At 60.8% G+C, this 20,375-nt stretch overlaps 1 protein-coding gene across 7 annotated transcripts in view; it reads right to left on the reverse strand.

The window, feature by feature from the left end:
- TLE3 (TLE family member 3, transcriptional corepressor) overlaps nucleotides 1-10,271 on the reverse strand; it is a 29,235-nt gene extending 18,964 nt beyond the window's left edge. For 4 of the 7 annotated variants that reach the window (XM_063170039.1, XM_063170037.1, XM_063170038.1 and 1 more), the window contains exons 1-5: nucleotides 10,081-10,270; nucleotides 9,482-9,624; nucleotides 9,303-9,403; nucleotides 9,148-9,211; nucleotides 8,223-8,267 (exon numbers count right to left, since the gene is read on the reverse strand). In XM_063170039.1, coding sequence (XP_063026109.1) covers nucleotides 8,223-8,267; nucleotides 9,148-9,211; nucleotides 9,303-9,403; nucleotides 9,482-9,505 — 234 coding nt within the window. In that variant the 5' untranslated portion in view covers nucleotides 9,506-9,624; nucleotides 10,081-10,270. Of the gene's footprint in view, nucleotides 1-8,222; nucleotides 8,268-9,147; nucleotides 9,212-9,302; nucleotides 9,404-9,481; nucleotides 9,625-10,080 lie in introns of all 7 variants that reach the window. The other 3 variants (XM_063170033.1, XM_063170034.1, XM_063170032.1) reach the window with 1 other exon arrangement.
- Nucleotides 10,272-20,375: the final 10,104 nt, after the last annotated feature.

Genomic DNA, 20,375 nt, shown 5'->3' on the forward strand with positions numbered 1-20,375 from the left:
CTCTCAAGCTCCCCAGCCCAGGGACACCTCCATGCCCTTCCCATCACAGGATGAGTGTCCTGGCAGTGTCACACCAGCCTGGCCTGCCCTGGCTCCAAGCAAACAGCCAGGCTCACTATGGGAGCAGCTGCTGCATCCCAGGAAATCCAGGGTTTGGTGGCCCCTCCTTGTCCTCCCGCTTGGCTCTGCTCCCTGTCCATGGGTGGGATTCCCTCTGCCAGCCTCACATCCTGCTCTGGAAACAGCCCTGGATGCACCAACGCCTGCCAGCTGCACCCTGATGGGGCTAAACTGGGGGAAAAACCCCAAAGGACACCCAGCCCTTGCTGGGGATGGCTGGGACACGCTGCTCCTGCTACACAAACAACACAACAAGCACCACCAACATCCCCGGTGGCACCAGGGAATGGAGACACCAGGAAAATCCTGATCTGCCCCAGCATGGAGGGAACAGCCCCACAGACCCCAGAGCTCTGGGTTCTGCTCCAAGGGGTCCCCAGAGAGCTCCCCATGGGCTGCAAAGCCACAAGAACGTTCCTGGCCATCCTGTTCTCCAGAAACACTTCTGGAGATTGGGGTGCACCCGATGCTTTCTTAGGAATTAGCTCTGTGGGAGCTTCCAGGGATGCTCCCAGTGGGATGGCCGTGTCCCAGCCCAGGGATGCTCCCAGTGGGACAGCCGTGTCCTGGCTCCCAGGGGTTAACCCAGGCTGCTCCTGGCCGAGGCAGCTGTGAAAACAGCTCCAGCTCCAAGTCAAACACGGCGCAGCGGCCGCGAGGATGCAGCGCCACAACAATGGCCGGGGCCGAGCGCTGGCGGGGAATCAAACGCCCCGAAATTCCTTCCGCCAGCCCCGGCAGCTCCTTATCAACAGCACGAGCGATTAGCCGGGAGAGCTCCGGCCTCCTGCTGGCAGGGAGCTCCTTCCCAGGACAGCCAGCCCCGCTCCCAAAGCCCTGTGCTCCCCACATCACCCCAAACCCACCCTGCGGATCACACAGCTCAGCTCCTACAGAACCTCGCCCAGCCAAACCAAAGGAGCACTCAGCTCCACCTGCTCTTGAGCGCTCCAAATATCCTAATTTGGGGGTGAAATCCCAATGGACACCAAGTCCTTGCTGGGTGTCACTGCTCCTGCCGCACGAGCAGCACAACAAGCACCATCAACATTCCCAGCAGCACCGTAAGCAAGGAGACACCAGGAAAATCCTGACCTGCCCCAGCCTGGAGTCACCCCCATAGAGGGAACAGCCCCACAGACCCCGGGTCCTGCTCCAAGGGGTCCCCAGAGAGCTCCCCGTGGGCTGCAAAGCCACAGGAACGCTCCTGGCCATCCTGTTCTCCAGAAGCACTCCCGGTGATTGGGTTACACCTGATGCTTTTCTTAGCAATTCCAGAGGCAGGGAGCGTGCTGGCACACCGTGCCAAGGCAGGGACGGCTGGAAGTGACCACGGCTTGGACTCAGGTACCCTGGCCACAGCCACCAGTCAGTGGGATCATCACGGCCCCGAGCGTGAGGATGCACAGATCCAGCAGGCAGCCAGGGATCATGGTCTCCTGGAACAGTTTGCTCAGATGGGACTTCAAAGCTCATCCAGTTCCACTCCCTGCACCTTCTAGGAGCCCAGACTGCTCTGACCTGGCTTTGGACTCTTCCAGGAACGGGGCAGTCACAGGCACCAGTGTCCCAGCCCCCTTCCCAGGATCCTGCCTGTCCCTGCCCTTGGCACAGAGAGGCCACTCCCTGTGTCCCATCACTGCAGGGACACTGCCACGGTGACCCCATCCCCAGGCTCGGGCCAGCACAGCGACACTCCAACACTCCCACACCACCCGGGCTGCAAGCTCCAAGTGCCAAACCCAGCCCAGCCCTGGCGCCGTGGCTGAGCAGCCAGGCTGGCACCACGAGTGCCACCAGCCCCCGCGGTGCCACCGCCGTGCCCTGCCATGGGAAAAGCTCCTTCCAGGCTCTTTGGCACTGGCACTTTGATCAGATTATATTTAGCTGCAGCTGCATTAAAGATTTATTCCTCCAGCTCCAGCCCTTGGATTGGGATGCAGCGAGTGCAGCTCCAGGAGCTCTGCCCTGGCAGCTCCGGGTTCTAGAACAAATCTGATCCATGTTCCAGGGGACAACACCAGCCAGCCTCCCTCAGCTGCACCCTGGAACAACACAGCGTCCAGCCAGGCTGATTCCATGGAGCAGGAAGGGACGGAGCTGGGTTTTCCCCACACCAGCAGCACACGTGATGCTTCCACCTCTAAATGCAAAATTTCCAAGCGAGACGTGAAGCCAAACTCCCCATTCCACACAGAAAGAGACTTCCCCACGTGGGATCAGGCACAGAGATATTGGGTGTCCAAAATATTATGTTTACAACCGTCAGGTTTCCTGTGAACACGAGATTCAATCGTCTTCAAATATTTGCTCACTTCCCCTCTTCCCATTCCCTGGCACATTAAACTCCAGTTGTCCCCATTAAAACTCGAACTGGGAGGGAAGGGGATTCTCTGGAACACTGGGAACAGGGCAGGGCTCTCTGCCCGACACCTTCCCCTTCCGAGGGCTCACCCATCACCTTGCCCAGAGCCCCGAGCCCCACCTCAGCTGCTCCTGCCAAGGAAAGCTCCATTCCCGCCGCGGGTTGCCATGGCAATCCCAGCTCCGCATCCCCTTCTGCCGCCCTGCATCCTCCCCGGACCAGGGCGGGCCAGAGCGAGGAGGGGGCACGGGAGAGGCTCCCAAACACCTCCCGGCTGTTAAAAAGGGCAAGGAGCCGGGAGGAGCCGCAATCCCAGCTAATCCCCCTCCCTCGCCGCGTGCCCCTGCCAGGAATGTGCCCTGCTCCCTGCCCGGAGCCTCCCGGCGTGGGGCGTCAGCGAAACCAGAGAAAACATCTGCACCGGTGATAAATCAACACGGCACCGCTCGGCCCCAAAGGAGGCTCCTGTCACCTGCTCTCCAAACGGCCAGAGCCACCAGCAGCATCCCAAGCACTCGGGGACACGGGGAGCTGCTGCTGGCACCGCCTGGGAGAGGCGGCAGCTCGGTGTTAAATAGCTGGGGCTGGCTGGGCCCCGCAGCTCCTGCACTCCCATCCCTACACCTGGATGGGGCAGAGGGAGTTCAAAAATAACCCCCCCGGATGTCAGTCACGGGAGAGGCAGAGCAGCCTCAAAACTGACCCAAAAGCTGGGAGTGCAGAGCTCCAGGCTGGATCCAGGGTGTGGGGGGGACAGCCCAGACAGGGCTCTGGGCACTGGGGACACTCCTGGTGCCAAACTGTCTCAGCTTGGGATGTCCAGGAGGCAAATGGGAGCTGCAGGGATGGGCCAGACCCGGGGTGACCCCCCCAGACAGGTCCCAGCATCCCCCCCATGGCACAGGACAGGACACAGATCCCTCCTGGCTCCCTGCTCCTGGGAGGATAGAGCTGTCTGCAGGAACCAGCCCCACAGGCATGGCTCAGCATCCCAAAAAACCTTGCACAGGACACCCCAAAAAAACCCTAAACAGCAGAGAACACACCAAAAAAAAAACCTGCACAGGACAACCCCAAAACACCCTGCACAGGACAACCCAAAAAAAACCTGCACAGGACAACCCAAAAAAAACCTGCACAGGACAACCCAAAAAAAACCTGCACAGGACAACCCAAAAAAAAACCTGCACAGGACAACCCAAAAAAAAACCTGCACAGGACAACCCAAAAAAAAACCTGCACAGGACAACCCAAAAAAAAACCTGCACAGGACAACCCAAAAAAACCCCAAACCTGCAGACCACACCCCAAAACACCCTGCACAAGACAACCCCAAAAGCCCCTGCACACATCACACAGCCCTCAAGCTCTCTCCCAAATGGAAAATATTCTCCGTGGGGAAGGGAATCCCACCAGGCCATGGCAGGTGGAGATTTTGGGCCACGCCAGCCCCAAGTCCAGCCTGCCCTTGCTGCTGGGTTTATGCTGTGGGATGAAGGATGGGGAGAAGGTGCTGGACACAGAACACTGCACAACACCCCAAAACATACATAATATATTTATATCCTCAAATCCTGGAATCTCCAGAGGTGGGTGCTGAACACAGAACACTGCAAAACACCCCAAAACACGTATAACAGACTTATAGCCTCAAATCCAGGACTCTCCATGGGTGGGAGGGAACACCAGGATTATCCAAGGCCCTGCACGGACACCCCACCAATCCCACCCTGTGCCCCAGAGCGTTGTGCAAACGCTCCTGGAGCTCTGGCAGCCTTGGGAATGCGACCATTCCCTGGGAAATGACAAATCCACCTTTGGGGCACCCTAAACCCCCGCAGGGGCTACAGCTCCCATGCACAAAGCCCCAGCCTTCTCCCCATCCCCAGAGCACACACAGCCCGCGGTGATTGCCCAGAGGCTCTGCACCCCACAGCCCCCTGCAGACCCCCCCAGAGCCCCCTCCCCCGGCAGGAGGAGGAGTAAATCACACGAGGCGTGAAGCACCAGCAGCATTTGTTGAAAACCAGGATATTGTCTCTTTAAGCACATGAAAATCAGGCCCTTGAGCAGTGTGGTTCTCACTCGGGCGCACAATTATGGGTACTTTCAGCTGTCTACCACTATTTCAAGTGCTCTCTCCAAGCGGGCTGTCAATGGCATGTTGAAAGCTATTTGTGGCTGCTATCGTTATTAGCAAAGTGGAGAGCCTGGCTGATGAGAATTAAATTCAGGGCGGGGGTGTGGAGGGGCAGGACACAGCCCCTCATTAGGGAATTACCACCAGCCATGGGGTAAAGCTCGCAGAGACCCCCAAAACTCAGCCGGGAGCCCCCAAAATTCACCCAGGAACCCCCAAAACTCAACCAGGGAAGAAAGAATTCCCCTCTGCCTTGGGAGTGCTGAGAGCACAGCTCACAAATTACCCGGCTTCTGAAGTATTTAGCAAATTATTACCTGGCACTCCTTGCTAACGAGCACGACAGAAAGGATATTGTGTTCCTGGAATATTCTAGAAACGCACACACACACACACACAAAAAGCTGCCTCTCTCCCCTGGAAGTGTTGGGGGGTTCAGGCTCGCTGCAAGCATTAGGCAGGGAAACAAGAAGCGCTTCTGTGGAGCGTTCTCAGCCATAACAAGGAATCAAAGGCAGCACAAAGGTTCTGTCCGCCGAGGTGTCCCGTTTCCCCACGCAAAATGAGTTTTCCTTTTGGAATGGTTATTGCCCTCGGCGATTATCCACGGGGATCTGCACAGAAACAATGCGCGGCCGACAGGGGAAGGGAAGTTTCTTTTGGAAAAATCAATTAACCCGACCGAAAAAAAAAAAAAAAAAAGGGAAAAAAAAAGAAAAAAGTTTTGTCGGGGTTTCAAAAGAAAACTCCTGATTGGAGCCGGGTTTAGGAAAGCTGAGCCCGGGCAAGGAGTTGAGTTCAGCAGGAAGACTGATGTAAGGAGCAATTCTCTGCAACCGACTGGGGAATCACTTCCTAAATATTTCCTTGCATATGGAGTTGTTTATGAAACTCCGTTTTTTTTTCCTAACGAGAAACAAAAACGAGAAGAAAGAGGGGAGGGGGGGGGAGGAAGGCCAAAAAAAAAAAAAAAAAAAAAACCAACCCCACACGCAGCCACATATGCACACACTTAATATTCAGCGTGGAAGAGATAATCTGTTATATAAGCCCACAGACAGACAATCCCCTTTTGCTTAAAGATGAAGTATCCATCAATGTTTGTCTGGAGCAGATGTAATCACAAGCAGTCAAGTCTGGAGGGCAGGACACTGCATGAATAATTCAAGCACTTCAGTCTACTTGATTGTGTGCAGATAAACACAAGTCAACCGCTAAACAGGTCAGCTGATAAACTTGTTTGTTCAGGACCAGCCACCCTCAGCCAGATGCCGGCAGGACCACGCCGCAATTAGCGGGATGCCTTGCGGGATGCCCGCCGGGGGGATGCTGCCCAGGGATGCCTTTCGGGGGACGCTGCGGCCCGCGGAGGGGGGAAAGCCCTGCCCGGGCTCCCCCTCGCCCCGTTTGCGCCCGCAGCCCGGGCCGCTTTGTTTGTTTGCCGTCAATTAGAGAGGGAGACGGCTCCGGCTTCCCCCGGCAGCGGGCACGCAGCAGATGGCACCGGGCAGCACGGCCCGGGCGGGCACGGGGTGCTGCGGGAATGGCTCGCACGGCTCCCGGCAGAGCGGGCACCGGGAACCACCGGGGACCGAGCCACGCCGGGAGTTCTGCGGCTCCCGGGGCAGCCCCGAGACCCCCGCGGCACACGGAGGAGGGGCTGCTCCACCCGCACCTCCCAGCGCTGCCAAACCTCGGGATGCACCCGGGGAGAACGCCGGGGAACGTCCTGGGAATGGCACCTGCCAGCGAGGGAACCAACACAGCATCCCATTCCAGCATCTCCTGCTGAGGAAACCAACCCAGCATCTCCCAGCGAGGGAACCAACACAGCATCTCCTGGTGAGGGAACCAACCCAGCATCTCCCAGGCCATTACTCCAGCACCTCCCGGTGAGGGAACCAACACAGCATCCCAGAGCATCATTCCAGCATCTCCCAGTGAAGGAACCAACCCAGCATCTCCTGGTGAGGGAACCAACACAGCATCTCTCATGCCATCATTCCAGCATCTCCTGGTGAGGGAACCAACCCAGTATCTTGGAGGGTCATTCCAGCATCTCCCCTAGCATCCCAGGCCATCACTCCAGGATCTCCCAGCGAGGGAACCAACCCAGCATGTCCCAGGCCATCATTCCAGGATCTTCCACAGAGGGAACCAACCCAGTGTCTCCTGGTGAGGGAACCAACCCAGTATCTCTGGGTGTCATTCCAGCATCTCCCAGTGACAGAACCAACCCAGCATCTCCCAGGCCATCATTCCAGGATCTCCCAGCACCCAGGTAGGAGGAGGGTGGGCACAGGAGACCCTCTGCCCCAGGAGCCTGGGCTGGGGTCCCTCCAGGTGACCCCAGAGTCCCCCAGCTGTTGCTGAGGTGGCCGTGGGCTCCGTGTCCCTGTGGCCACACCAATGCCGTCCCCTCCGGGCAGGAGGCCGGGCCTAGCCCCCCAATCCCCAATTTTGGGGTGTTCCCCAGCACCCCAGCTCAAAGCTGCCCTGAGCTCAGGGGTCCCACAGCCCCTGCACAGCGGCCCCCGAGCGCAGAGTCGGGATTATCTGCGTGGAAGGAGATATTTATATAAAACTGAAGACTAAGCAGGAATTATTTTCGCTGCCCCGTGACTACGGCGCAGCAAGGCGAGGGGAGGAAGAGAGAGGCGCATTCAGAGACGCTGCTTTGCATCTCATCAGCGCCCTGCGAGCCTCCGAGGAGGAGGAGGGCGATGCCGCTATTAAGCCAAACCACTTTGGAGTTGAATGGGGCTGATTTGCGAGCGGCAAAGTTGATGTCAACTTCTATCTGCCCTAAGTTCTTAATTAGAACTCCTTCTAAAACCAGTAAGCAGCAGCAGCACAAATAATCAGGTCTAATCTCAATAATAACTTTATTCCTTTAAGTTTTACCATCATGTGCGCAGCCTTTAGGCTCTTTACCGATAATCTTATCAAGGTAGCACACCACATTCTGCTGGGGCCTTCTCTATTTTTTCCTTCAGGCAAGTTACACATTAGAGAAGACTGGAAGGGAGGGGTAAAAAAAAAAAAAAAAAAAAAAAAAAAAAAAACCAACAAAACCAAAACCCCAACCAGCCCCAAACATTGCTTCACTTCCCAGATGCAAAGACAAGTCCGTGCCATTGAGCAACACACGGTGAGCTCTGGAGATAATTCCCGGCTGGGTCTCACGCTCCGGCAGGGCCGGGAGCAGGGGACGACCTTACAAACAGCCCTGCTGTACCCACAACACGAGCAGAGGCCGGCGCAGCAGCCCCTATCAGTGTTTTCCGAGCCTTGGGAACGCGCTATCCCAGGTATTGACCTCCCCGCACGGCAGGCGAGGCTGTTCTCACCTCCCTGCACAAACACTCTGCCTCAAACCGAAATTCCTCGTGAATATCGACGAAATAACCCCACCGAGTGCCATCAACCCGCGGCTGCCAATTTAACAGCCGGGCCGCGGGATCCCACCTGGAGTCACATCCCTGCCTCCAGCACTTATTCCCTATTTAGTGCAATCAGGGCCGATTTTACCTCAGGTGGAGGAAAAGGGCAACAGGAGATCAATCAATCACAACTTCCCCCCTCGAAATTACTCACCTGTTTGTGCATTTCAATATTCAAACCGTACGACATTTCGTAGTACTGGGGAAGGAGAGAAAAAAATAGAAAAAAAATTCAATTAAACACCAGAGCCAAGGAGAATTTGAATTCAATTCACAGAAGGCATTTGCATAAGGTCATTACCAAAAAGCATCCTGGGCAAAACTGGGCTTAAAGCACGGGTAGCCAAGGAAATTACACCTTATAATAAGCAGATGTTTATGGGTTTAACTGGCAGGCACTTAACGAGGGGACACTCCTTTTGACTCCTGTTTTCTCCTCCTAAGCTACTTAGAAAAACAAAGAGGCGCAGAGCTGGGTGACAGGCGTCTGCTCAGCCCTGGCAGAACAGGTACAGCCCGGAGTCTGGCCAAAAACCCAGCTTCTCACCGGGGGGGGGGGCTGATTTGGTGATTTGTTTCCCCCCCAGGGAGCTGGGGAGCGGCCGGGAAAGGGGGTGCAGGGCCCGGCCAAACCCACCAGAACCGCCAAGGAGCCCACCCGGGGGCCCGCCATGCTAATTTAGCTTTAAACAGAGCGTTTTGTGGCAACAAAAGTGCCCATTTCCCTCGGGAAGGATGAACAGGAGCGGGGGAGGAGCTGCCGTGGCTCCCGGGTGGCCTCGGGGCGAGCAAGGGGGGGACCCCCACCGGCACCGGGGATCCCCCCCCCGAGCTCGGGGTCACCGCTGCAGCCCCCCCCCCGCGGCCGCAGCCCCGCTCCAAAGGGGTTAACAGGAAACTCGGGATGGCGCTCGCAGCCTCTGGGGCTCGGAGCGCCGGGCACCGCCGCCCCCCCGGCCCGGGGGTCCCCGGGCAGGCGGTGCCCGTGCCGGGGGGGGGTTCCCCCGGTCCCCCCCGTTCGCCGGCTCGCAGCTAATGACATTTGCAGGCTGATCCGAAATCTGATTAAAGTCTCTCACCATAACGTAATGGCGCTGCATTTCGGTCTTCTCGTTCGCCAGCTTGTCATACTCCACTTTGAGGCTGGGGGGGGATGAGAGCGCACGGTGAGACCCCGCGGAACCGGGGGGCTCGGGGCGGGGAGGGGGGCGGCCGGGGGTGCCCCCGGGCTCACCTGTGGTACTGGGCCTGCAGGAACTGGAACTCGTCCTTGATCCGGTCGCAGGACTCGGCCACGGTGAATTTGAAGCCCGGTTGGCCCGGCTGGTGCGGAGCCTGCGGGAAGCGGCCGCGGGGGTTACCGGGGGGGTTACCACGAGGGGGGGGCGCAGACCGGGGGGTACCGGGACTCACCGGGTGCCGGCCCTGGGGGTACATGGCCGGGCTGGGGCGCGGTCACTGGAAGCAGCCGCGCCGAGCCTCGCTACGGCGATCGCGACGTGCGGAGCTGCCGCTGCTGCCCGCCGGCCTCGGAGCGCTCCCGGAGAGGCCGAGAACTGAACAAAGGGACGAGAGGAAAGTCCGTGCGGGGGGCGGAGGAGGGAGGGCGGAGGGGTGGGGGGGGGAGCGGGCCCGGCCGGTTCCCCCCCGCACGTTCCCCCCCCCCAGCCCGGCCCCGCACCGCCGGGGAGGCGCCCGCGGAGCCGAGCCCAGCCCCGCAGCGCCGGGGCCAGGTGCCGACCCCCCCGGCCGCCGCGCTCCGCGGGCCTCCGCTTCCTCACCCCCCCCTCCTTCCGGCACTCGCTGGCGGAAAATAAAAAAATAAAAAAAAAAAAAAAAAAAAAAGAGAAAAATCAGACCCCCCCCCCCCCCTCCCCGGAGAAAAAAAAAAAAAAAAAGGAAAAAAAATAGATCAAAAAGCCACAGCGACAACAACAACAACGCGGCGGCGGGAGGAGGGTCCCGCGGTATTCCTGCGGCCGGGAGAAGGGGAAGCAAAGCCAGGAACTAACGCCGGAGCACGACGGCCATGGAGGAGAGGAGGAGGGGGAGGAAGGCCGTACACATCCGACTTCCCGGGCGCCGCGGACATGCGAGGTGCGAGCGGGTCCCCCGCCCGGGGGCGGCCGTTCAGCTGCGTCCAGCCGGGATCGCCGTAACTCCGGGAGCCATCGCGGAGCGGGCGCGGAGCGGGGCAGCGGCGCCCGAGCACGCGGTGCCGCCACAGCGCCCGGGCGGAGCGGGGCGGCGGGCGGGGGACAAAACCCGGGCGGCCTCGCCGCCGACAGCCAATCGGAGAGCGCCTCGCCCACGTGGGGCCGCCGCCGGCGGGTGCTGATTGGGCGGCGGTGGCGTAACGTCACAATGGCAGCTTGTGTCTGACGGAGGGGCGGCCGCCAGCCACGCCCACCGTGGGCCCCGCCCCGCGCAGGCCCCGCCCCGCCCCGCGCCCCCCGGCCCGGCCGTGACTCGGGCCCGGCGCTGCCGTAACCCTGGCGGCCCGGTTCGGGCGGTAAAACAAACACGGGCGCTTTGGCAGCGGAGCGCCTCCGCTCCGCACCGGGAAAGCGCTCGGTACGAGCCCCCCGAACCGGCGGGCGGCGGCAAGGCCGCCCAGCCACCCCCGGCGGCCGCGCGGCCCCTTTGATGTGTCGTGAGGGCCGCGCTGCTCCCCCTCCGCGCCTCCCCTCGCGCCTGAGGGGCTTTAACGAGGAACACGGGTAATGGCGTTAACGTCAGACCCTCCCGCCGCGCCCGCGGGACACCCGGCTGCGCCGCCGGGGGGGACTCCACGGCCGCCACAGCGGAGTGGGAGCAGCCCCGGTCCCGGCGGGCCGGAGGGAGCGGGGCCGCAGCACCGGCGGCCCCACGGGCGGGCCGGGCCCGGCCCAGCGCACAAAATGGCCGCTCGCCCGCGCGTCAGACGGAGCCTCCGCCCCACGTGGGGCCGCGCGTCGCTCAGCGGCTCTCCTCCAATCAGGGCGCGGAGCGGGCCGCCGCTCCGACGCTATTGGCCGGGGGGAGCGGCGCTGTCAATCAAAGCCACGCGGGGCCGCCGGCGCGCAGCCCCCGCCCGCCGCCCGCCCGCCATGGCGGCGTAATTAGCCCGGGCCGGCGCTTCCTCCAGCTCAAACAATCTGTCACCGCCGAGCCGGGCGGGTCGCGGCACCGCCGCGATCTCTGCGGCAACGCCGCGCCTCGCCGCGCTCTCGACAAGAATGAAACGCCGCCGCTTAAATAACAAACAGCAACGGGCAAAGCGCCCCGAACGCCGCCCCGCTCCTCGCTCCCCGGCGCGGGGGTGCGAGCGCCCCGCTGACCCCCGGGTGCGGAACGGGGGTGCCCCGGCCCCCCCCCTCACCCCCCCCGCCCACCGCTAATTGGGCGCGTTCCGGTTGTTGACGTGACGAGCGCTGTCAGCGCCCGGCGCTGCCCATTGGCTGCTGCCGCCCGGCCACGCCCCCGCCCCACGTGGGGCGCGGCCGGAGCGCCGCAAAACGCGGAGCGGATCGAGCTCGGAGCGGAGTCACCGTGCGGCCGCTGTCCCCGCAACCTTCCCGCCGCCTCTGCCATTCCCAGCTCTTCCCAATTCCCTCGTTTTGCCGCTTTTCGGCTTTTTTGGGGGGCTTTTCCTCTGTCCAGGCAGGGGCTCTTTGTGAATGCCCTGCACTGCACGGGGTACATCGGGGTGATGTTGGGGGATCCATTGGGGTATCCACAGGATCACCCATCGGGGTGGACAGTGGTTGTCCGTTGGGGTGTCCATCCCTTGGGCTATCCATTGGATGACCCATCAGAATGGACATTGGGGTGCCCATCCCTTGAAGTATCCACAGGGGCACCCATCAGGATGGACATTGGGGTGTCCATTGGGGTTCCATCCCTCGGGGTATCCATTGGAACACCAGTCAGAATGGACATAAGGTTGTCCATCCCTTGGGGTGTCCATTAGAGCACCCCTCAGGATGGACATTGAGTGTCCATTGTGGTTTCCACCAGGATGTCCGCTGGTGTCCTTCGAATGACCCATCAGGACCCCATCGTGGAGCAAATCCCCCCGTCAGGCAGATGCTCCCGCTGGGACAGTGTGGGAGCACAGCTCCCCGAAGCACTCGGAGCAGGAGCAGCTCCTGGAGGTGCTGGAGAAACAACAGAAATTAATGGCGAGGAGCGAGCCTGGAAACCTTCCTGGTCATTCCCCCTGCACAGTGCCCTTTCCGAGGGGGCCCGAGGTGACAGGGGTTTAGTGGGGGGACATGGCCGAGCTCCCGGTGCCACACACTGCCATCGCTCCCAGGACATCCCAAAGGGAACAGCAGCTGCGAATCCTCTCCTTGTACAGGCCCGGGATTGGGGCACGCTGCCCTTCCTCAGCACTCTGCCCTTCTCCCAGCTCGTTCCTGACAGGAAAGGGGGGATTGTGCCCCTGAGACCTCACTGGATCCCCACATCCGAGGGACCTGGAGCTGCTGCAGCAATTCCTGAGGAGGCCACGGAGCTGCTGCAGGGCTGGAGCTTCTTTGGAGCCCAACTGGGAGAGATGGGGATGTTCCCCTGGGGAAGGGAGGGATCCGGGCAGAGCTCAGGGCCCGGAGGGGCTCCAGGAGAGCTGCAGAGGGGACAGGGATGGAGGGACAGGACACAGGGCATGGCTCCCGCTGCCACAGGGCAGGGATGGATATTGGGATATTGGGAATTAGGAATTCCTGGCCGGGCTGGAATTCTGCCCAGTCCTCACTCTGTGCCCCCTGAGCTGGAAGATGTGGAAAAGGGGGCGATTCCCGTGGTGGGTCTGAGCCAGACTCTCTGTCCCAGGGACTTTCCGGGGCCAGACTCAGGGGACGCGAGGCCACTGGGAGAGGAACAGAAAGCGGCGATTTTGCACTGAAAATTCTCTTTATTGCTCAAAATAGAAGCCATTAGCTGGGCTGTGCCCCTCCCCCTGTGGTACTTATGGACAAATTCTGATTTTTACTTAATGGTTTCCCTGAAAAGGTTGTAATTTTCTTCCCATTCCCATCGAGCCGCAGCTCTAGCGCTGTTGTGGTGAACTCCAAGGGCCGAGGATGGCTCTGTTAATTGATATTCCTCATGCTGGGACTGCACTGAAGGAGGAGATGTTTTATTTTAGCTTATTAAAACTCACCTGGTTGGGGGAAAGAAAAAAATCAAAAGAACGATTAGGGGTGAAAGGAAACGTTCTGGTTCATATTGATTTAAGGTCTGCTTAAATTGATATTTGCACATCCCAATTAGAAACCCGTGATCTTTTCCCAGAACTTATTTCTCTTTTTCCGAGCTGGGTTTTCTTTTTCTTAGGAAGGATCTTGGGAGAAGCCTCAGAGGGAGAAGCTGCCGTGTCCTCTCCCAGCTGGCCTCGAGTGGGGACATCAGTGGGGACATGGTGTCCCCCTGTCTGGAGGATGGAGCCCCTCCAGGTGGGGATGAGGATGAGGATGAAGGCTTTGAGTGGCGCTCAGTGTCACCATCCCCTCGCTGTGCAAGGAGCAGCTCCCCATGGGATGCTGTCCCCACGGAGGGCAGGACTGGGGCTTTGGGGACGATGTGGGGATGTCACAGCTCCGAGGGTGGCCCTGTGAGGTGGCACGGCCGGGAAAGGAAGCTGGAGATGTTCCCTCTCCACATCCGGGGAGAAACCTCGGGCTCAGCTGCTGGGCACGGGGTGTTGTGACACTTGGTGACGCCGTCCTGTCCCCAGCAGCCTTTCGGGGAAACCGCCCGAGCTGCCCTTCCTTCCCCTTCCTCCCCCTTCCCGAAACCCCTCTGTGGGACCGGCCCCCGTCCCCATCCTCCCTGCCACTGCCACTGCCACCGCCGGGGGTGTCACAGCCCCCCAAAACCCAGGAGGGACACAAGGGAGGGACAATCCCTCGGGATGAGGGCAGGGACTTTGGGAAGGGTCCGAACATCCGCACCGCCACCGCCACCCCTTCATCCTGCGGGACACGGGGCAGGACGGGACCCCCGGAATGTCCCTGTGTCACAGGACCCCCGGAATGTCCCTGTCATACAGGACCCCTGAAATGTCCCTGTCCCACGGGACCCCCGGAATGTCCCTGTGTCACAGGACCCCCGGAATGTCCCTGTCCCACGGGACCCCCGGGATGTCCCTGTCCCACGGGACCCCCGGAATGTCCCTGTCCCACGGAACCCCGGGATGTCCCCCCGGCTCAGAACGGAGCTGCCTCTCCCCGTTGCGCTGCGGGTTTGCTGCGGGCCCGGAGGCGCTGGCCGGGCGCACACGTGCGCGCACAGACACCGCTGCCAGCCGCTCCCACGTGTGTCCCCGGTGTCCCCCGGTGTCCCCTCCTCCCCGAGGCGCAGCCCGGCGTGACGGGAGCCGCCCCAGAGGTGCCTTTATCGCTGACAAGGCGGTGGCAGCCCCGGTCACCGGTGTGTGTTTACACTGCAGGTGACACTCTCTGCCCTCCGCGCAGGGCAGGACCCTGCCTGCCAAACTCCCTTCAGCTCGCACGGTTATCTAAACAGCGAGCTCGGAGCGGGCAGGCAGCGCGGCGCTCGGGAGCCTGCGAGCCCGGAGATTTGGATATTTATTTGGATATTTGGATATTTATTTGGATATTTATTTGGGAATTTATTTGAATATTTGGATATTGGGATATTTGGATATTTGGATATTGGAGTATTTGGATATTTGGATATTCGGATATTTGGATATTGGGGTATTTGGGTATTCGCATATTTGGATATTTGGGTATTCGGATATTTGGGTATTTGGATAGTTGGCTTTGCGGGGAGCTGCGCTGTCTCTGCTCTCGGCACCGAGGTTTTCCAGCTGCCCTGGCAGAGAGGGCTCAGCCCTGCGCCCCTCTGGCCCCGGGGCTCGGTGGTGGCCCCGGGACGGGGCGGGAGCAGCACGCTCGCAGGGCGATGTCTCTGCCGAGCCCGTTGGGGTCCCTTCCCCCCGGAGCATGCCGAGGTGTCCAGGCGGGTGCCGCTGTTGCCACAACAGGCCCCGATTGCTTTCACAAGCCCGGCTGCCCGGAGCTCGCCCTCAGCCGCGGGTTTGCGTGAGCAAGGCCAGAGCCCGGCCCGGCCCGGCTGCTGGGCACGGCCCGGGGGGACCCTGGGGGCAGCACCCCGGCCCGGGACCCCCCGGAACCCCCCGAGCCCCCGGCACCACACACGACACTTCTCTGCCTGGATATTGCAGCTCCAAAGAGCGGGAATTGCAAAGTTCTGCCCAGGGTGGGGGACAGCAGGGAGGGGGATCTGCCCGGGACTCACACCGCAGCCCGGGCCCCATCCCATCCCAGCAGCTCCCGTTTGGGCTGGAGAGCCCATCCAGCGCCACCATGGCAGGGACACCTCGCAGTGTCCCAGGGTGTCCCGAGCCTCGGGCAGCTTGGCCTGGGACGTTCCAGGGATGGGAATGTTAAATCCTCTTGGGGATGTGGGAGAGGGAGGCAGGTTCAGCTGTGCCCTGCACATCCCACTCATGCCCTGTGGCTGGAGCCAGGGCACTCTGGGATCCTCATGGATGCTCCTGGGAGCTCCTGGGTGTTCCTGAAACCTCCTGGGTGTTCCTAGACACTCCTGGGTGCTCCTGGGTGGGCCGGGATGTTCCTGGCTGCTCCTGGATGTTCCTGGATCCTCCTGGGTACTCTCGGATGTTCCTGGATCCTCCTGGCTGCCCCTGGATGTTCCTGGCCGTTCCTGGGAGCTCCTGGCTGGTCCCGAATGCTCCTGGCTGTTCCTGGCCGCTCCTGGGTGCTGTCCCGTGCCCGCCGCCCCCGGATCCCGGCCCGCGGTGCCTCGGGCTCACCTGCCCTCCCTCCCTCCCTCCCCTGCCGGGGCAAACAGCTCAGCCCCGGCTTTTGCTGAGCTCTGTCTAATTATAGATATTATATTGCAAATGGCTTTTGGGCCTGCTAATGGTATTACTGGTGTTATTCTTCTACTTGTTAATTATCACCAATTTGTTTGGGATGCCTTCCCAGTTTTCGGCTGTAATTGCTCTCCCCGTTCCCCGGTGGCTGTGACTCAGCAGAAACTCCGCAGTTTCGCTCAGGGATGAGGTTTCTCTGTGTCTCTCCTGCCAAGCGTGGCTGCGGACGCTGCCTGAGCGGCGGGCAGGGCCGCGGGACGGCGGGGCCGGCACCGGCACCGGCACCGGGGCCGCAGCCCCAGCTCCGCGTCCCCGAGCGGCTTCGGGATGCTCGGGAGGAGCCGCGTCGGGGCTGTGACCCCCGAACCATCCCAGGATCCCGCCCGGGAAATCCCAGCGAGCTCCGTGCGGCCAAAGGCTGAGCCCGGGGACGGGGGCGATATTGAAGCGATTGTTTTCTTTTTCTTATTGCTAAATTCTTAAGGAGTTTGCTCTTCTCCTCCGGCCGGCATTAACTGCAGATAAGTTATTTGGAAAGCGAGTATTTCAGCAGAACAGCCGCTCAAGTAGCCTAATACACACATTAGAGTCTATTTGCACTTAAAAGAAGTGGGAGGTATTAAATCAGCCCCTGGCCAGATAGGCATTGTATAAACAAGAGCTGTTAACTCCTACTTGATAGCGATGATAGCGAGGGAAAGCAAAACAGCCCCGCAGTGTCACCGCCGGCCTGACACGACTTGTTGTACGTCTGGGCAGAGAAGGAAAACAAACCCCGGGGCTGCGGGGAGGGGGGACGGTCCCAAACCCCCCCCGGCCCAGGCTCCGGCACCGCGGCGACCATCCCAAAGCCCTCCCGGCCCAGGGCTTTGGGCGGACACGAGGTGGACACGAGATGGACACGAGATGGACACGAGGTGGGCACGCTCAGGGACCTGCGGAGGCCAACGGGAGATGGGGACAGGGGGTCGGGACAGGGGGTCGGACAGGGGATCGGGACAGGGGGTCGGGACAGGGGATCGGGACAGGGGGTCGGGACAGGGGGTCGGGACAGGGGGTCGGGACAGGGGATCGGGACAGGGTGTCGGGACAGGGGGTCGGGACAGGGGATCGGGACAGGGGATCGGGACAGGGGGTCGGGACAGGGGGTCGGGACAGGGGATCGGGACAGGGGGTCGGGACAGGGGGTCGGGACAGGGGGTCGGGACAGGGTGTCGGGACAGGGGGTCGGGACAGGGGGTCGGGACAGGGGGTCGGGACAGGGGATCGGACAGGGGGTCGGACAGGGGGTCGGGACAGGGGGTCGGGACAGGGATGTCGCCCCTCGGCTTAGCGGGGTTTCCATCCCGGATCCCGCTCCGGCTGTGTGCGAGGCTGGGGGGATGCTGCTGCTGCCTGGCTATTAATGAAATTTCTGAGTCAGAGCGAGCAGAAGAAGCTGTTTTCAGCTGACTTCACTCACCACTTCCTCTCGTCGCCCTCGCCTCTCCCGGCAGCCGCGCTGATCCCGGCCTGGAGCGGTGCCCGCCGCCCCTGCCCGGTGCCGCTCCCGGGGCGCTCCGCTCCCTCCCTCCGTCGCTCAAGCACTCTCGAGTTGTGCTCTGTGGCTAATCAAATGTCAAAACAAGCTGCCCCTGCGATTTGGAGAGCTTTTAAGCAGGAAGACTTTCACCGCCGAGACACGAGAGTGCCGGCAGCGGGAGCGGCCCGGGCTCAGCGCTGCTCCCGGGACCCGCTGGGCTCCTTGGGAATCTCTCTGTTGGGGGATTGCTACTGTGGAGCTGGTAGCACTGATCCCATGGCTCATCCAAAGCCAGCACTGCTGGGATTGGGGCATCCATCCATCCATCCATCATCCATCCATCCATCCATCCATCCATCCATCCATCCATCCATCCATCCATCCATCATCCATCCATCCATCCATCCATCCATCCATCCATCCATCCATCCATCCATCCATCCATCCATCCAGGTGGGCAGCACAACATCCCCCAGTGCCATCTGTGGGGCTGGCAGGGGGCTGTGCCCGCTGTCGCCGTGGGCAGAGCACTGGGAGCAGACAGGGAGTGGCTTTGTCCCCCTGTGGGACGAGGAGAGCCCTGCGGGGTTGTTTTTGGGCAAATGAATGGATTTCAGTGTGTGACCAGCACTGCGGGGAATGCCAGGCCTGGGGATTTGGCAGCACGGCTGGCACTTGTCAGCTGAGGGAGGGAGCAGCCTGCTCTGCCCTCTGTGCTCCCCTCTGTCCCCTCTGTGCCCTCTGTGCTCCCCTCTGTGCCCTCTCTCTGAGGGCAGTGACTGTGTGGGGCCATTCTGGGAATATCCAGCAAATCCTCACGAGTGCTGCATCCCAGAGAGCTTTGTCAGCCAGCCGGGCAGTTTGGGAGGGACAGGACACTGCTAGGAACGGGTTTGGGAGCACAGGAATCGCTGTGGCATCCCTGAGGAGCCTGGGAGCCACCGTGCCAGCCCAGCGCCAGGAGCTTTCCACGGGGGCTCTGGCACGGCCCAGCCCGGCCTGGATGGGGATTCCCAGGGGAACGGCCCAGGGAACGGCAGCCCTGCTCCCCGTTCAGCCTGGCGAGGCAGGGCTGGGAGCTCCTCAGGGCCCGCGGGTGATGCTGCGGCAGGAGCTGAGCCCAGCCCGCGGAGCAGCCCCGGCCCCGGGGCCCAGCCCATCTCCCAGTGAATCATCCCGGCCATGGAGGCCGTGCCCGCCTCTGGAAGGGCAGAGCTGCCTCTCCCTGCGGTGTTTGGGAGCAGCTCCTGAGGAGCCAGGGCTCTCCAGTCTGTGTCAAGTCACAGCACCGTGGGATTCCCAATGGTTTGGGTGGAAAGGGGCATTAAAGCTCGTCCCATCCCATCCGTGCCACGGCAGGGACACCTCTCACTGTCCCAGGCTGCTCCAAGCCCTGGCCAGCCTGGCCTGGAACATTTCCAGGGTGGGCAGTCGCAGCCTGGGCTGGGGAAGGGGTCCCTGGGTGCGCTGGAAGGCCTTTGGATTTCCCTTCCAACCCAAACCGTTCCGGGGTTCTGGGATTCCAGGGGGAGCCCTGCTCCTCGCCAGGGCCAGGCTGGCTCCTCTGAGGGCTCTGGAGCTGCTGGGCTCTTTGGGGCCTCCCTTTAGGTCCCATCACCCTCGTGCTGCGGCACCATCAGCCCCTCCAACAGCTCTGTCTCCTCAGCTCCAGCTCATTGAGGAGGTTTGGAACACAACCTGAATGGCCCCCAAAGCCGAGGGAAAGGATAAAACACCAAGTGATGCCTCTGGAGCACGAGAAATTCCTGCTTGGATGATGAACGTTCCTATTTCTTGCTTTGAGAGAGCAATGAAAGCTGCCCGAGCCAGCATTTATCAGGGGTGCCTGCAAAGGGGCACCAGATAAATCCCAAAATAAATGGGATTACAGCCCTGCTGTTCCACCTTCGGATGCTCCCTCGCCTCGTCCTTCTGGGCGGGCTCAGAGTGGCCGTGAGGAGCCTCCCGGGTCCCTTTCAGCTCCCTCATTAGGGACATCCCAGGCTTGGAAAATCCTTCCCGGACAATGCTCTGGAGGAATCCGCTCTGGACATCAGAGAGGCCTCGTTCCCGCGCTGTTATTTCATTAAACCATTAAAAGGCACTTCTTTAATAGCTCCAGAAATACCTTATTTCTTTTTTTTTTTTTTTTTTTTTTTTTTCTCTCATGTGGCCGGGGCTGCTCCCGCCTGGAACCGGCACAAATGCTCCCGCAGGTTCAAAGCTGTCTGGCTCCTGGGGATCGGGGATAATTGGGACGAGCGCGTTCAAAGGCGAGCGGGGCTGGCCCGGCCCGGCCTGGCCCGGGATCGCTGCTGGCCCAGAGCCGGGCCCGGAGCCCGCAGCGTGCCCGGACGCGCCCTGGGGCTGTGGGAGATGGCAGCCCCAGCTCGATGCAGAAGATTTGATTTTTGCCCTGGCTTTGGGAAGGCAGAGAGCCCCCCGGGCAGAGAGCGGCTCCCTCAGAGGTTCCAGCAACCAGGACCCGCGTGTGTCTGGGACGGGAAGCGCTGCGGCTGGGGCCATGTGCGAGGTGTAATTTAAGCTCCAGCTCCGGGCCCAAATGTTCTCCAAGCGCGGAGGTTTTGGCACCGAGGGTTTGGTTTGGTCCCAGCTTTCATGGCAAATTGAATAATCACAGGAGGGGGAGGAACGGGGAGAGAGCAAGAGAAAAAAAGAAAAAAAAAAAAAACCCAAAACCCAACAACACTCGACAGTTCTTCCAAAAGCGGAAAGAACCAAAACACATTTTGGCTTCCTCAGCCCTGAGCCGGAGTTATTTCCCTCTAGATCTGGAGCAGCTTTCCCAACAACCCCTTTTCAATTTAGCTTTTTATTAAAATCAAGCCGTGCCCTGGCAGATCCGTGCGGAGCTGCCTCCTCCTGCCAGGGCCGTGCCCGGCTCTGCAGCTCCT

This window comes from Melospiza melodia, chromosome 15 (genome assembly GCF_035770615.1).
Source record: "Melospiza melodia melodia isolate bMelMel2 chromosome 15, bMelMel2.pri, whole genome shotgun sequence".
Classification (NCBI taxonomy): domain Eukaryota; kingdom Metazoa; phylum Chordata; class Aves; order Passeriformes; family Passerellidae; genus Melospiza; species Melospiza melodia.